At 37.2% G+C, this 16,822-nt stretch overlaps 3 protein-coding genes across 3 annotated transcripts; all 3 read left to right on the top strand.

Annotated features, from left to right (window-relative positions):
- Positions 1-251: 251 nt before the first annotated feature.
- Positions 252-3,585, top strand: LOC140785306 (N-terminal acetyltransferase B complex catalytic subunit NAA20-like). The gene is made up of 6 exons (XM_073133140.1): positions 252-427; positions 519-609; positions 1,740-1,869; positions 2,114-2,183; positions 3,137-3,197; positions 3,284-3,585. Exons 1-6 carry the CDS (start codon positions 350-352, stop codon positions 3,373-3,375), a joined length of 522 nt encoding a protein of 173 aa, XP_072989241.1. The 5' UTR covers positions 252-349; the 3' UTR covers positions 3,376-3,585.
- Positions 3,584-7,335, top strand: LOC140785304 (fatty-acid-binding protein 1). Its single transcript, XM_073133139.1, has 4 exons — positions 3,584-4,390; positions 5,797-6,043; positions 6,705-6,796; positions 7,040-7,335. The coding sequence occupies exons 1-4, from the start codon at positions 4,015-4,017 to the stop codon at positions 7,180-7,182; spliced, it is 858 nt and encodes a 285-aa protein (XP_072989240.1). The 5' UTR covers positions 3,584-4,014; the 3' UTR covers positions 7,183-7,335.
- A 511-nt stretch (positions 7,336-7,846) lies between these two features.
- Positions 7,847-16,183, top strand: LOC140785303 (vacuole membrane protein KMS1-like). The gene is made up of 8 exons (XM_073133138.1): positions 7,847-8,330; positions 9,781-9,992; positions 10,304-10,382; positions 10,545-10,850; positions 12,630-12,775; positions 15,068-15,184; positions 15,422-15,607; positions 15,768-16,183. Exons 1-8 carry the CDS (start codon positions 8,267-8,269, stop codon positions 15,960-15,962), a joined length of 1,305 nt encoding a protein of 434 aa, XP_072989239.1. The 5' UTR covers positions 7,847-8,266; the 3' UTR covers positions 15,963-16,183.
- The last annotated feature ends 639 nt before the right edge of the window (positions 16,184-16,822 follow it).

Below are 16,822 nucleotides of genomic sequence, written 5' to 3'. Positions count from 1 at the left end.
GCTCTCTCAATTAGTTTAAATTTGTTTTATACTCTTATGTCCATCTGTGGCTAGATTTTGTATTTCATACTAAACAAGACTAAACAAATTGATCCAAAAAAGAGGTAAGAAGAAGAGGTCTGTATTTTAAATTTTGAACTCTTGTAGTTTTTATTTAATATAACGAAATGCACATAATTTATATATTTATTACAAATCGAAAAGGTCAAATGCCATTAAATTACACAAGACCCCCCGTGACCACCTCTGGGCTCTGGTTCGCCCAAAACGACTTAAAAAGCTAAGCAGCAAGCACTTCTAACAGACATTTGAACAAACAGGTAGCAAGCAATCTCTCTCACTTGTCTCAATGACGACCATCCGCCGCTTCTGCTGCGACGATCTCCTCCGGTTCGCCAACGTCAATCTCGATCATCTCACCGAAACAGTGTGCCCCCCTTCCTTCCTTTCTATTCTCCCCAGTCGTATCCTTCTTTTCTTAGTATTTAACCGTTTCCTTCTTCCCTTATCCTGCCCAGTTCAACATGTCCTTCTACATGACTTATCTGGCTCGATGGCCCGATTACTTTCACGTCGCCGAGAGCCCCGGCAACAAAATCATGGGATACAGTAAGCTCACCTGCCTCTATAATTTTTTTTTCCTTCTCACTTAGTTTGTGGATTTTGATAATCTGCAATCAATTTGTGGGATTGGGAGATTGGGGATGAAAGATAGTTTGGTTCCTACCAACAGTGAACTTTGAGTCATATCCTTGAAAGCAAGATGATGGTTGAACCCTTTGACATTAGTTAGATAACTTGGATCTGTGACACTTATGTTAGGTTTTAGTAGAGATTTTCGTTCATATTTTAAGTTTCCATAGAGTGTGCATTGTCCTCAAAAGAGTTGTTGTGTTAGTATATGTTATCATTCAGAGAGCTGCACCTGATGAAGTTCCCTTACTGCTACATGGAGAAGTCGCTAAGTTAAAGTTTGTTTTCTTTTCTAGCTTTTTAGTAGGAGGAAGTGAGGAACTTGTATTAAAATTAGAATTCTTGATTGATTTTTTTCCCTGTATGATGGCACATTATATTGGAGGATCAATATTTCACTAGCGTAATATGAACCATACATGTATGTGAAGCAGGCTTAATACTCTAAAGGACATACATGTCCTGAAATTCTTGATCTTTTTTTGCATTTTGATGAGCATCGGATAATTATCACATTTTCTGGTATGGCCTAGTTATTTCCCTATTATTTGTCCCTCTCTAGTCTAGACAGGTTGGTGGTAATTTTTTTTTTTCTTTGAATGCTGATATTGCTTTAGTCTAAGCTGCATCTCTCAGCCTGTATGTATGGCTACAGGCTGCATGTTCAGCAGCCTGCGGCATGAAGTTGCAGCCTGATTGCATTCTTGTCTAAAGTTGTGCTAGACCTTTTTTAGTTAATAAAGAAAAGAAATACCTATTTATGATACATTTTGGGATGCCTAAAATGTTTCGGTAGAACTTAGTTAATCTACGGCATTTATCTTCATCATACATCTGTTTCAAGTTCTTTTCATCATCATTCAAGACATTATTCATCAAATCAAACAAACCTGGGGGACGGACTTTTCTTCCTTCATTTCCAAACAACCATCAATGCCTTAATAAGGGTGCTTCATTTCTTTTTATGTTGTCTTACATCAGTTCAGCCTTCTGAAATTGCTTTTCTTTTCTCGACCTTTAATAATTGGTACTGATATGTTTTGTAGTTATGGGGAAAATTGAAGGTCAAGGTGAATCTTGGCATGGCCATGTAACTGCAGTCACCGTAGCTTCAGAGTACCGAAGACAGCAGTTAGCTAGGAAATTAATGAATCTACTGGAGGACATCAGTGACAAGTAACTCTTTGCATGAAGAAACTTCATTAGTAGATGTTCTTTTCCGCATGAGTTACTTGATGCTCTTTTATTGCATCTACTAAAATGCATGAAGTTATTTGTTTACTGAAAACTGCATGACTTGGTACTTGACTCTGATACTGGATCTGCGTGAGTTCTGTCAGCCATTCTTATTTCCTCTTGGTTTGCTGTAGTCGTGCTCAGTAATTTATGTTTCAAGAATTAAGAGAGTTGCACTTTGCAGAGATAAGGCTTACTTTGTGGATCTCTTTGTGAGGGCATCTAATACGCCAGCCATTAAAATGTATGAAAAGGTACACTTTCTGTCGTGCTGCGTCAACCTTGATTTATTCTTTCTGTATTTTGCAATTCTTTTGTAGTATTAAAGCAGTGAGTCAAACTGACAGATTTGTTCTGTTATAGATGAAATAGAAATATATGCTTGGGATTTTTAAATGCATAGGCAATACAGTGGGTGATCATTGAGGAATCCATTCTTCAACAGCCTACCATGGTTTTTTCAGCATGGGATGTCTGAATCTTTTCAGTGTGAACATATAATTGTAGATTCATGTAGAATATTTCCATAGAGTGTCAATAGGTCAAATAACTTTGTAAATTTTTAACAGCCACTAGTAGCAGGAACGTGGAACTTCAAATCTTAGATGGTGCTAGTTTCCAACTAAGCACTTCACACTCTTATATCCTTACCGACTAGCTACTTCACAGTTTTACAACTGCTTTGGAAAATGGTTGCCAAATCCTACAATAGCATGAAAATCCAGGCAGCACTGCTGCCCTCATGGGGATAGTTTACTACTCGTTATAGGTCAATAGTTATTCAATACATATCTTTACATACTTAAGTAGGAAGCAGCTAACCTGAGAAGAAAAGCATTCACAATATCCAGCTTATGCTCAATGTTCTGCATTTTGTCTGCCATAAGTTCCCTTTCAGGCTGAATTTTTGCATGCTGAAATTATGGGAGCTTAAGGAATGCAACATTTTTAGTGACCCTTATTGCAAAACATATAGCGTAATTTAAAATATGGTAGTCAAGTAGTTCGAAAGATTTCTCTCAGCTCTCAGGAACTAATATGAAGAGAATGATATCCATAACACAAACTCATCTTGAAAAGTAGAAATTAATAGCAGAACTTCATTGTAGAACCACATATCACTAAGTGGTGCTTTGGCGATTTCTGTTTAACCAGTGCTTAGAATTTGTTGGATTATTTCTGACATACTTTCATTGGACTTCTGCAGCTCGGTTATGTGATCTATAGAAGAGTTCTGCGCTATTACTCTGGGGAAGAAGATGGCCTGGGTGAGTTGCTTCTCGAATTGATTAGCCTTATGACATGCAAAGGAAAGGTTTTCTCAGTCCTTACTGGCTCAACTCTGCATTTTCAGATATGAGGAAAGCATTACCCAGAGATGTTGAAAAGAAGTCCATTATCCCCCTTAAAAAGCCAATTACAACTGATGAACTCGAGTATGATTGATCATCGTAGAGTTCCTTAGCTCCTTCATCCTCAAACTGGTATTCAGAGGAATGCGCAATCCTACAGTTCCTTTTCTTGCGAATGACAGCAGCTATACTCTTATCTCTTTAAGCAATCTGAATTCTTTGAATTAGAAGATATCTCTGTGCTTCCATGCCATAATTATACTTTTAACGACTTGAAATATCAGGAGTATATCTTTTTCTTTTTCTTTGGCTGTGATAACGAAGTTAGATATTATGCTCGGTGGTCATATAATGCTTCAACTGAGTTGCTGAGGTAAAAATGGTTAAATAGCTAATTTTGTTAAAGAATCCAGGCCCCTCCTAGTATAAGAATATTGCAGTATATGAGGAATCTGCCCTGGATAATTTGATGTCGATTTTGATACAACATTGGCGATAATATGCTGAATAATAGTTTAAATGTGTATGCAAAAACGATTATAAATATTGTTAAGACTGAAATAGTAAATTTTCACACGTCAAAAACATTCTCCAACGCATTAGAGAACTAAACACGCTCCTACTATCAACAGAAACATAATAAGAGCAAAAGCATACCCACCAAACTGTTTTAATTATACATTGCTCACTCCGTCACACACCATCTACGCCGCAATCCTTTTCTCCACTCCTCATGGTTTCCCTCCGTTTCCCCTTCTCGTTTCCCCGACCCCCAAGGCCACCCCGATTCCCCGATGCCTCCCGATTCCCCGATGCCTCCCGTTTCTTCCCTGTCGCCGTCACCACAGGCGTCGGAATGGCTGTGGCGATCTCTCTCGCATCGGCCAACAAGGAATCGGACCCATCTCTCCTAAAGCGGCGGATCGGCTCTTCTCCTCCCATTTGGGCATCTCTTTCCTTGGCCGATGGCGCCGCGTCGGGAACGTCGACGGAGCCCAAGACCGGCGTGGCTTTCCCCGAGGAGGTGGAGGGCGGAAGGAAATTGCTGGGAGTTGGGCTGAGGAGGACCAATGTGTTGGGCTTGAAGAGCATCGATGTTTATGCTTTCGGTAATGGGTCAAAATGCTCCCTTTTCTGTTTTGGTAACGTGTGTTGCTTTTAATTGAACTCAACATTGTGAAATATGCGCTTTTTGGGATTTCTTTAGAAGGGTTTTTGTTATCGTGGCGAATGATTTAAATTATTGGTGGTAGTCACTTTATGTGTTGAATTTGTTATCGCATCTGCATTGCTAACACTGTGCTCTTATTTATTTATTTTATTTATTATTGGTGTCGTATAAAGAAAGTAATACCTGCTGTTCCGTTTAAATGATATCTTCATTCATCATAATTTTTAAACCATCATCTGTTAGCATTTGATAGTCTTTATTTGTTGTTTGCATAACATCTGCATGAATGGCTATATTGAGTTTCCATACTGAGTTCTATTTGCATCTTTCAGGTAGTAGTAAACTAGTAATCTTAGGAAGTGCTTCTGCTCATAACAATTGCGATCTTCTCATTATAAACCTAGGCCAATCTGCTTTTATGTCCTTTGGGTGCATGGTCGAGTACGGATCATCCAAAGATCAACATGTGTAATTCAAATTTCTTTGGATCCTGAAATACTATGCTTTAAAATTCTTGTAGTTGTCTTTCTGCATCTTCTCTGCCAAACCTGCCTTAAATTTTCGCGATTTTCATCTGCCATTACACTGTAAGTTCATGCCTCACTTATGGTTGATAAGGACACTCATGGTGGTGGTAGAGTTTGCATTTCCTTTTGTGATATGGTATGTGGATGGTGTGTTGTGTTGTAGAGAATGGTTTAGCACCAGGGCCAGGTAATTGGGCCTTCTAGGCTCCTCTTAGATTGAGGGTCAGTTCTGATGGCTAATTTTATTAGGGGAAAATGTCTAACTTGCCAATACTCTAAGCTGTGTAGTTATTACATGACCACACTCTGTTTTAATAAATTATATTTCTACATTCCATTTTGTTCAGTACAGATGTTTAGTGGATTATTTGATAAGTTACTTGGAGATTCTTACTTATGCTTATTAATAGTCATCTTGAAGTATGTTAAATTGGTAAACATACATTTCCTGTCAAACTTTCTTTTCTGGGTTTTTTAATGGTTTTTCTATAATGCTGGGAATTAACTCTATTCAGTCTCTGTCTTGTTTAGATTCTTTCTTCCTTGTGATCATGAAACCAATTTTACAGATGCAACTGAGCCTAGAGAGTCATCATTTGAATTTTCAACTCTTTGATAAGACCTTAATGATACCATCCCCATTGAAATTTTAGTAACCTTCTAATTTATGTTATGTCCTCTATTTCTTCTCTTACTCGATATAACTATGGTTGCCTTCAGTGCTGTTGTTAGCTTCACGAAACAAATTTGATTAATGCGCACCATTTTATAGCTTTACTTATTTTGTCATTTTAACTCTTTTTTTATATAATTACAGGTGTTTATGTTGATGATAATGATGTTAAAAAATTGAATGAGAAATATGGAACACTCTCAGTCTCGGAAATGAAAGAAAATAAGGAGTTTATTGCAGATGCACTGAAATGTGATCTACGTATGACAGTTAGGCTTCAAATAGTATATGGTAGACTAAGCATCCGTTCAGTTCGTAATGCATTTGCAAAAAGTGTAGGAAGCAGACTTGAGAAGTTTGGTGGATCAGCTAACAAGGAATTGCTTCAGAGGTAATTTTGAATTTTTAGTTTATTTCTAACAACTTTTTTAGCTAAACTCAAAGCTAAAAGCCTTGCATTTCTTGAAATAACCCTGCAACTGTTCAGGCTATTAGTTGATAAGCAATCATCTGCAAAATAAGTAGGCTAATATTGTCATTTTCTTACTTACCTTTGCTTCTTTGTAGCCAAATGATCTCATATGTTCATTCCAGAAGTAGTTATTGGTATATTATTTCTCTTACTTTTAGAATGTGAGGATGAAAGCCTTTACATTCTTGCATCACAGCATCCAACAAGAATTTGTACTCCATGCCAAGACTTCACTAGATGGGAACAGCTAGGTAGGCTAACCCTATAAAACATCAGTCAATTCTGCATGATTTGATCTATGACTATCATCTTAGTTTATTAATTTTCCACTCTTTATGATGGACTCTCTATGCCTCTTAACTTATCATTTCCTCCTTTATGATTTATATCCTTCTATCTTTCCAAGAGTTGCATCATGTGGTTTCTCTCTCTCTCTCTCTCTCTCTCTGATTTATAGATGATATATCTCGTTAAAGCTAAATGACGGGTATTCTTGAAGTGAGTATGATTTGGATTCAGTGATCCGATTGCATGGTGCTTATTGTCATAATAGAAATAAGTTGAGTTTTATTTCTTGCAGGTTTGTTTCCCTATTTGATGATGAATACAAGCTACCAAAGGGCTCTGTAATTGAACTTTCAAGGGAACAAGGCCATGTTCTTCAAACAAAAAGTAAGATTGTTCTTGTTGATTTTATTAGTTGTCATCTTAAATTGAGTTGGATTGCGACATGAGCCTGTTGTCACACATAAAACTAAAAGTCCATTTTACCCGATTGTCTATGTTATCATATATATTGAAGAGACTTATTGGTGCACATATAGTATCTCATGTTCTGTTTTACTCATATACTTAAAATATCCTGTCTTTTACACTTCTTGGTAGTCAAATGTTTAACTCTCTCCCTCTCTATAGTTGACGGCAAGGAAGTCGGAAACATCCAGAGCAAGCTCTTGTGTCAGTCCATATTAGATCTTTACTTTGGCGAGGATCCATTTGACAAGCGCGCTAAAGATGATATTCAACTCAACTTGGCGAGTCTTCTCAAAAGGGTCTAACTAGACTTCCATCAGTGAAAGCAGCATAAATTCTTTCTTTGCTTAGTTGTTCTTCTATGTTCACACACATTCAAAAATCATCTAATATATTGTTGTGTACCTCATTTTGTAATTGTTGCTATGCAAATCATGCCCATTGCTACCTACCATTTACTTTGATGCTCTCAACTTGGTTTTGTAATTAATCTGCAAGTTCGTCGAAAATTAATCATGTTACAGTTACTCTGAGAATTGAATATTTGTGAGTTGATATTAGTTTTCACTATTATCAAGTCAAAATCCTTCCTTGCTTCTTTGTTAAGTACCTTCTGTTGCAAGGGTTGTAGTGAGGCCCTTCATTTCTGGGCAAGATAAGCGAGGTGTTGTTAATGATATTGGTGGCGAAGGGCCCATGCTTTGAGAATAGCTGGGCCAAGAAGAAGGACAAGTTACAATAATAATTTCTATTAAACTTACTAATCCTCGTACATAAAACCATTTAAAATTCCAAATTGATACCTTCAATCATACAATCTTATAATATATCGCCCACAACCACTAAATTATGACAAAATCGATTACCCCCAGAGGGAGCCGCAACCCGTGAATAAATCGAATCAGGAGGACAAGATCCGGATTCATACCAATACCACCCCTTATTCCAAGTGTGCGGAGTCTAATAACTATCCGCTAAAATCGGAATAGGAATCTGTAATAGCGATTAATTTGACTGATAACGTGAAGTAATCTCCTCGTCTTTATTATCCTTCCGTGTACGAAATTTGATTTAGCCTATCCGTCGTTTTTTTATTCCGATTTGCCCTCCTGCTAAAAAGGGGGAAAAAACTACGTTTTTGAGAGGCCAATCTCTTATTCCCGCGGCATCGCGGCTCTTCGGGTTTTGCAATGGTGATCTCGCCGAGATCGGCGATTTGAATCCGAAAAATCTAGGAGAGATCGCCGCGCTTCGCTTCCGTTCCGGATCGGATCGGATCAGATCGGGTTCGATTCAATTTCGCGGCTCCCCTGATCTGATATCGATGCGGATTCCCGATCACTGTGAGGAAAGTTAGGGTTTCGGGGGCCTAAGGTAACTTTGCGAAGGATGGGGCGTAGGAGAGCCGTGGCGCCACCGTCGTCGGCCAAAGATGAGGATCCCTTGATCTCCGGTGAGGTCTTAACGTTTTGTGTGGATCTCTAAGATTGAAAAAGTAAAATTAGTTTTTTTTTTCCCTCCTATAAAGTATGAATCTTTGTTTGGAATATTGTTTCGGAACTTAGACGTGAGATTAACTTGCTATTGAAGTTTGCATATCTGTAAGAGTTGGTTTTGGATTTTGGTATTGGGTTACGATGCTCGTGAATTTCGCAGAAGATACGGACAAAAGTACAAGTTACATGCAGATAGGGAGTTTTCTAAACGCTTGGTTTTATTTTGTGAAGATATGTTTTTGTGCAGTGGCTTTTTGCATGTTCTGGGTAATGTATGGGTTGTTGGCTGCCATTGTCGTGAAACGCCTCTTATGCCATGATCTGGGTTGGTTCTGTTGTTTAGAAATAAGTGTGAAAGGAACAGGATAAGAAACTTTAAACCTGTTATCCGGGGAAACATAATAGGGTGAAAGTTAGGTAAGTGGCACTGTGATTAAGCACAAAAAGTAGAATTTTTAATGGATGAGTTTCTTCAAACAACTTGCTCAAATTAGAAATCATGGTGCCTATGAGTTTTGCCAAAATAGTGTGGCATGTCTAGTTTTAGTGACAAATTCTGAAGCAGCGAGCCAGATAAACCTAAATTTAGATCAGTGAAATGGCTGTCTTCACCACTTGCCTAAACTATGAAAAAGGGAATATTTGATTGTTTGATGGCAGTTGTGAATTATATGATGCTTGTTAACTGCTTAGGCTACTGGGTTCTTAAAACAAGGAAGGGCTTATGGTACTAGGGTGGTGGACTTTGGGATATACACTACAGAACTGGTGCAGAAGGATTATTGTTTCAAATAGCAACCACCATGGTGGAATTTAGCTACTATCGCTATGCCATGGGCTTGGCAGCTAATTATGGCAATTTGGGTTCATGGCGGCTGATACAATGGTCATTATGGGATATGACGGGCAGGAGTCGATTAACACATGTGTAGTGGCATGTATGATGGCTGTAGTGGCCACTGCATTTATCTGTACAAGGATGTCCTTGTAGTTTTTTTTCATGCTCAACTTGCAAGTATTTGTTGTGGCTTACTAGAGGCAAAGAAATGGTTGTCAGTGCTGTACAACGAATATACAATTACATTATGTCTAAAACATACCAAAGCTTATAAACTGTAACTTGCAACCATACCTGAGGCTGCGAGTTAGCAAAGGATAAATGGACAATAATTCAGTTTTTTTTTTAAATTAATGATGGAATTTCTCTAGGTAAGTTGGTCTTACCTGGACTGACTCTATTTCATAGTCATGCTTAAAGTTGCTTTTCAATGGTAATAGTACTCTAGTTGTCACATGGCCTATTTTCATCAACTTCATATTCTTAAAGTCTGCACTTTTTGAGTGGTTGTTTTGAGCTAATTGGAATGTCATATTACTTACTTATAAGTGCACTTCTTTTTTTGGCAGAACTTCGTGAAAAGCATCGATTGGATATAGAGAACTTGACACTTACAAAGCAGCCATTCCGGACGTCAAAATTTTTCGTATTAGCAACTTTGCGATATTTAAAAAGATCAGTTCTATATATTCTGAGGAAACGTAGTTGGATTAAGGTCACAATTATCCTCCTTGTGCTTTCTGGGTTTCTGCTTACGACCATTGATGGCCCGCATGAAAAGGTATTACCTCTTTCCTTTGATATGTTTCTAGCTTAAGAAATCTCAGATTTATTTTGTGTCTCTTGTGCCTCTATATTGCAGCTCATGTTGAACTGTAATATCATAAACCACTCTTGACATAATTGAGTTGATTTTGCCATTAGATTAGTCAAAGATAGAAGTTACATATGTATCATCAAGAATGCCATTTATCAAATATCTTGATGCATCTTCTGATTATTAAGTTACACTATCACCTAATATAACGATTCTTCTGATGTTAAAACAAATCCCTCCTTTTCTCTAAACTTTGTTTTGTTCCATGGATGCAGCATGTGCAGGAAGTCCTTCACTATGCCAGGTTTGTATTGTGGTGGGTGGCACTAGGTGTGGCATCATCTATTGGATTAGGCAAGTGCTTTTTAGTTTAACTTATGAACAGTTGGTTAATTTTAAGTAAAGCGTTCCTTGTCACAACCCATGAGTAAAGGTCAATATAATTGTTTATTGTTAAGCCTTACCACAAGGCATTTTCTCTACTTCGATGCTGATTATGATATTGTTTCTTTGCAGGATCTGGTTTGCACACATTTGTTTTGTACTTAGGTCCACATATTGCCTTTTTGACGATCAAAGCTCTACAATGTGGACGAGTTGATTTGAAAATTGCTCCATATGATACCATACAGCTTAAACGGAGCCCTTCATGGCTTGAAAAGGACTGTTCAGCATTTGGACCTCCACTATATTCACCATCACCTAATTCACTTGTTAGGATTCCGCTCAGCAAAATACTTCCTCAGGTTCAGCTGGAAGCTATTCTTTGGGGCCTTGGAACTGCACTCGGGGAGCTTCCTCCCTATTTTATCTCAAGAGCAGGTGTCCTTTCAAGAAATTCTTACTATGTAGTTCATTGTGGACCTAACCTTTTACATGTGCATGCGGATCTGCATTTATACATATTAATATTGATTTATTTGTCCAGGTCAAATGTATCATTGCAAATATAAATATTGTATCACCTTGTTTTCTTTAATTAATGAAACTTACAGCATACAACTCATTCTTTTAACCTTGCACATATCCTAGTTCAATAATGGTTTTCCTCTGCAAGCACCCGTTAAGCTTCTTGTGGTGTCATATCTTGCATTCTTCTTAAGTAATTGTTAGCATGAATCTGCCATAGTTTACTCTTAGATTTATTAGATACATTTGTATCAAGTTATCAATGATACAGCAATATTTTGCATGTATGTAGATGCTAATTACAACAAGTCAACATGAACTATATAACAGAAATATATGTGCTCGGTTTAGGGGGTGCTAAAATATTTACCAGCTATATCAGCATTTATTAAGCTATATTTGACTCAAACTTGATGTGTATGTGGTCCTATTCATGCTGTGCAAAATATTAGAGGCTTGGAATTCATTTTAGCTTTTGGCTTAGAATGTATGATTCAACTCGATGTTAATATCTTGGTATATGTTGAATTACTAGGTTATTAAGGTGCAGATCACCTAGAACTGTTTTGAAAGAATCTGTATTACATTTTCCCCAATTTAGGGCTCTACTGTAATTATTTAGCTGCACTGATAATTCTGTCATTTAGGAGCTCATTTACAAATTATTCTTGATTTGTTATTGTCGAGAAAGAGGCATTCAAATAAGAAAAAGCTGCACATATATGAACACTGGATGTATAAATTAAATTAAAAAATTGAACCTTCTCATATCACCTTAAGCAATAATGGACATTATGATAGTGGAAGAATGAGTTTGTATGACTTTTCATTTAGTTATAGTTAATGTTGAATTGTCTATCTAAGAGAAGATTTTATTGCAGCAGGATCAAAGATTTATAAGTTATATTAGTTCATTTTGAAAAGCAAATTGTCTTCATAAGTTATATTAGGTTCTCCTTGTATACAGCGGAACTTGTTTACTGAATGCTCATCATTAGAAACTTGCATCATATTCGATGTGCATGCGCAACTGTTATCAATTGATGAAAGATGGGTGTCTGCCCCCAAGAGGCTCTCTCCGACTTAAGCATTATCATCACACCAATTGGGACCATCTAGATTTGTTATCAATTGATATTTTTTCAGAATTTGGTGATGACCATTGCTGATTGGACATCTTCCGACTTGCTGACAAGTGAAGTTAAAGGAGAAAGAAAGCTGTGCCCTAATTTCTCATAATATATAATTTGATCTACCTAAATGTGATGCTGTTTATCATACTGTGATTGTCTGGAACATATAGAGAAGTTAAACTTGTACACTAAAAAGAAAGGAGGCCAACTAACCTATGCATATCATTGTCTAGCTTACTTTTCTCCATTACAATGACATTTAAGTTCATACTTCATAGCACAAGAGTCAGCACAACAATGTTGCACATCACCTACCATTGGCGCACATATAGCAGCACACTAATGATTAAGTTCTTTCATGTTCTTGGGAAATTAAGGGCAGCTCTCTTTCCAGTCATTTGGATTTGCAGTTGTGTTTTTCCTTGTGTAGTACTTCCATATACTCTTTCTATAATGTGGTAACATTTGCAGATCATAGTTTTTAGCAATAATTGTAGTTGTATGGGTTAACAGTTAGCTCGCTGACATTGATGCATTGTTATTGCCCTATATATGGCAGCACGCTTGTCAGGAAACAGATTAGAAGCCATGGAAGAATTAAATGCTGCTTCTTCAGAAGAAGATGGATTTATATCTCGAATGAAACGCTGGCTTCTTTCACACTCGCAACATATCAACTTTTTTACCATTTTAGTACTTGCTTCGGTTTGTTCACTATCTTTCTTTGGACTATTTATGCAGATAGCTGATCTACTTGAGATCATAGTCATCTATGGTATTTTGAAATTTTAAGAATATATGACTAACATCTGGACAAAGTTGCATTTTGTGGGGACAAAGTGAGGGGAAAAGAATTAGCAAATAATCACAAGAAATGTACTTCTATAATGGATGTAATCATAATTGATAAGCATGATAGCATATCTCAAGTGTTTATATATAAGAATCATGCACATGATCCTGAAAAATGAGGTGTCAGTGCCCCTCACTTTGGCTGACTTGAGCATGATAATAAAATAGAGCATCGAGATATTAAATGTCCTCACACGTGTTGTCCAGGTGGCCAACGAATTGTCACTTAGCTCAGAAAATAGATTGACCAGGTAATTTAGACAGGCAGACTGGTAGAGTAAAGCAGCTATCACTTTGAAGAGATAAAGGCCTAGATGAAATGCCTAGGCACACTAAGTTGAGCTAACAGAAGCTTGGTCACTTTGTTGAAAATAGACTAAATAGTAAACGTTTAGATTTATTCAATTGTCAATGTTGATGGATATATAGCTAGTCTTATAACAGTTTAGCTGTTAGTAATGACTCTACTGATGAGCTTAACCATAGGAGCCTTTATTTGTGCAACTCCCACCCCATTTATACCTAGCAGGAAAAGAGAGAAGGCCGAAGCTCGACATAGTACCTGATACCATTCTGATCAGAAAAATATGGTAAAGCATTGAGATATCTTATTATGTCCGCCACAATAAAAAATCTTAGTTTTGTAAGGCTAATACAGTATTTCTCCAGAACATATATGTATATGTTCTCTCTCTATATATATATGTTTTTGAATATTTGTTAGCTCGTGTAGATCTGGAATAAAAAGAGACAAATGCATGCTCTAAATTGGGAGGTATTTATACTGTCCTGCTGGTAGTTCTCATACGAGTGACAGACATGGGAAGTAATCAAAGTACCTACACAAGAATAATATATGCATGTTAATTAGCATATATATGTCTCAACAGTCAACAGTATGTTCCTTATATTATAAGTTGAATATTGGAGTTAAGTAGAGTACAGTACCATTCTTTTGGCTGCCTGGAAAGTGTTACAGGTATTTTTGCCTCAGTGACGGAGCAGTCAAAATCTAAAAGCAAGATTGCTTTGGCGTTAGTTGGCTACCTGTGACAACTTACTCTGTTAATTAGTCCCTTCCCATCTTTGCAAATTGTTGCAATTGGAGTCATCTTGTGTTATAGTCCCCAACTGGGCTCAAGCTGAACAATATTCTAGTCATGCACTAATTCTCATTATATCCACTATCAAGTTGTTGCTTTCTGATCCAAGTATGTGCAATATGTTGACTCAGGTAATATATGGCAACATGGACCTTTAGGTAGCATCTGTTATGGACTATGACTCCACTACTTACACATTCCATCATCTGAATAAATTGAAGTTTAAAGTTCCTCAAAGCTTTGAACCAACAAAAGGCTAAGTATCAATGAACACTGACCCGAATTAGTTCAACAACAATTGCTACATGATCTTCAGAACCTTCTATGTATCATAATACTATAATATGATCATGGAATAAAGTACCCTATAACTCCTAATTTTCTTTGAGTTTAAGACACGAGTTTAAACTGCTTGAGAATTGTCTTTAATTTGTAGTAGCTTTTAATGCTTATTTTGGTACTAACAGTTTCCATATGTTTCAATTCATAGAAAAGGTAGTTGACCCTACAATTTTAAGGAAATTTAGGAAACTTCAGATCTGTTGATGCAACAGCTGCAGATTTGTTCTGAAATATATGTGATTATGCTACATGCTGTGAAACCTCTTTTATATGGAAGTTTAACAATATAGAAGTACACCAGTTAGTGAGTATCAAATGGCTTAGGCATGTCCCCAAGTTGGACAAGGTTGAGGCATTATAAGTGGAAAGATTCTTTAATTGCTTCCTGAAAGTGATCAATTATGATGACTTCATTTGCATATAGTTTCAGTCTGAGGGAGCTAATCCTTGTCGTATTGATGTTACTGTCCTGTTCAGTGTGGAAACTGTGCCTCTTGCTGGTTTAATCTAGCAGTTGGATGCAGGGCATGATACCATGCCATTGGACAGCACAGGGACAGTCCCATGTATGGCATGGCATTCCTCCGCATTGTACAGGACCTAGTCAGCATGAATCACCATTGAGTATATCGGCAGTCCTTTGACTCATTAATTGGTTAAACAGCTGAACCAAATTAATCTTATTTTTTCCTGTTGCTAGGTGCCAAACCCTCTCTTTGATCTGGCTGGCATCATGTGTGGGCAATTTGGCGTCCCATTCTGGAAGTTCTTTCTTGCTACCTTAATTGGGAAGGCAATAATTAAGTCCCACATACAGGTTGGCTCTTATGGAGCTACTTTTCTTGTTCCTAGTTGCTATCTTGGTGTGTAAATTGCTATCCTGTTCTTTCCATTTTTCTCTTTGAAATATGCACCCATTTGTCCTAGGGTTTCCTCTATATTTTCATGCAGCTATTGGATTGAATTAGCATTTCATTGAGGGAGTGATGATTCTGGTCTTTAGGCCTTTGTGGTATTAAATCTTTCTGATCTTTTGATTTAATCACTGCTGCAGACGGTATTTATCATCTCGCTGTGCAATAACCAACTCCTGGAGCTGATTGAGGAAAAATTGGTCTTGGTATTTGGTAACGATTCTAGTTTCTCTGCTATGCTGCCCATTGTGATTGCCAAACTGGACATGGTAAGGGAAAAGTATTTATCAGCTCCAGCTCCAGCTTCAGATTCTTCAACAATGAAGGTACCATATCTTCACATGTTGCAAATATTTTTAATATCCTACATTTGGTTTGCGTGCATTTACCTGAAATATTTTGTGGTTCTCGAGTCACTTTATTCGGTAAAGAACCGTGCCTTAGGCAAATAAGGTAATAACTTTGGATCTTGCCGTCCTTCAACAGGGAAAGCAGTGGAATTTCTCCTTCACCTTGATCTGGAATACCTTTATATGGCTCACACTCATGAACTTCTTCGCCAAGATAGTGACGTCCACAGCACAGAGATACCTCAAGAAGCGACACGATGAAGAGCTATCTAACACCTTATCGAAACCAAAGTCCTCCAATGCCAAGTCTAATTGCAAAACTGGCATGTGATATGCCATGGATAACCTACTCATTCTTCTGTACAGCAAACAAAGCTTGTGCTCAGATTAGTTATCAAGTAATTCTTAAATGCCAATTGTACCGTTGAGCCCATTTGAATTGTTCCTACAGGTGAATTCCTGTTATTCTTAAGGAAGTTCCGCTGTTATACTCTATACCGCATGTTTCTCATGCGAAGAGCACTATAATATTTTCACGTGAATCATCCCAAACTTCGTTGACCTTTGTACGGACTACTCTAGCAAGGTTTTTTTTTTTTTTTTTTTTTTCTGTTGAAAAGTCAAAGATAAATTACCTCAGAAGAGCACAAAAATATATCAGGTATTCCAGCAGATTCTTAGGGTATTCCTACTGAGATTGGCTAAGCAAGTGAAAGATGTCATAAATGATATGATTAGAGCGATGGCAAAATGGAGACAGGACTTTACAGTCGCCCTCGGTAACAATAAAAGATAGCAGAAGTCTCAATATTATTATTAATTATCGATAACTAGGGCGAGGTTTTTATTTATTTATTCTTCTTCTTCTTCTTCTTTTCCTTGGTACATACATAGTCATGATGCATAGGATGAACAAAGAGAAACTAAAATATAAGGTTTTATATAAAACTTACGGTATAAGACAAAACTTGCTCTTTTCAAAGGCATCTTTATCGTAACGCAGATTCCAATTTCCTTAATGATTCTTTTTGACAAGCATTACCATTGGTTTGGCGTTCACGAAAAGACCAATGCTTTACCAAGTTAAACAACAACAACAACAACAACAACAGTAAATAAATGGAAAGGTCACTTTACATCAATCACAACTTTAGGTGCCCTACAACGAGTCCATTGCCTGAAACAATTAAC

The sequence above is a fragment of the Typha latifolia genome, chromosome 3, assembly GCF_019914945.1.
Source record: "Typha latifolia isolate L0001 chromosome 3, TyphaL0001v2, whole genome shotgun sequence".
Taxonomy (NCBI): Eukaryota; Viridiplantae; Streptophyta; class Magnoliopsida; order Poales; family Typhaceae; genus Typha; species Typha latifolia.
Note: the sequence above shows the minus strand (reverse complement) of the source record. Positions and strands in the feature narration are given on the sequence as shown.

Bases quoted from the DNA above. Each gene is read 5' to 3' on its own strand.
- LOC140785306 (XM_073133140.1), top strand. From the start codon at position 350: ATGACGACCATCCGCCGCTTCTGCTGCGACGATCTCCTCCGGTTCGCC. The intron at 610-1,739 runs GTAAGCTCACCT...TATGTTTTGTAG, and splicing joins CAACAAAATCATGGGATACA to TTATGGGGAAAATTGAAGGT. The intron at 1,870-2,113 runs GTAACTCTTTGC...TGCACTTTGCAG, and splicing joins CTGGAGGACATCAGTGACAA to AGATAAGGCTTACTTTGTGG.
- LOC140785304 (XM_073133139.1), top strand. From the start codon at position 4,015: ATGGTTTCCCTCCGTTTCCCCTTCTCGTTTCCCCGACCCCCAAGGCCA. The intron at 6,044-6,704 runs GTAATTTTGAAT...TATTTCTTGCAG, and splicing joins AACAAGGAATTGCTTCAGAG to GTTTGTTTCCCTATTTGATG. The intron at 6,797-7,039 runs GTAAGATTGTTC...CCCTCTCTATAG, and splicing joins CCATGTTCTTCAAACAAAAA to TTGACGGCAAGGAAGTCGGA.
- LOC140785303 (XM_073133138.1), top strand. From the start codon at position 8,267: ATGGGGCGTAGGAGAGCCGTGGCGCCACCGTCGTCGGCCAAAGATGAG. The intron at 15,185-15,421 runs GTTGGCTCTTAT...TCACTGCTGCAG, and splicing joins TAATTAAGTCCCACATACAG to ACGGTATTTATCATCTCGCT. The intron at 15,608-15,767 runs GTACCATATCTT...GTCCTTCAACAG, and splicing joins CAGATTCTTCAACAATGAAG to GGAAAGCAGTGGAATTTCTC.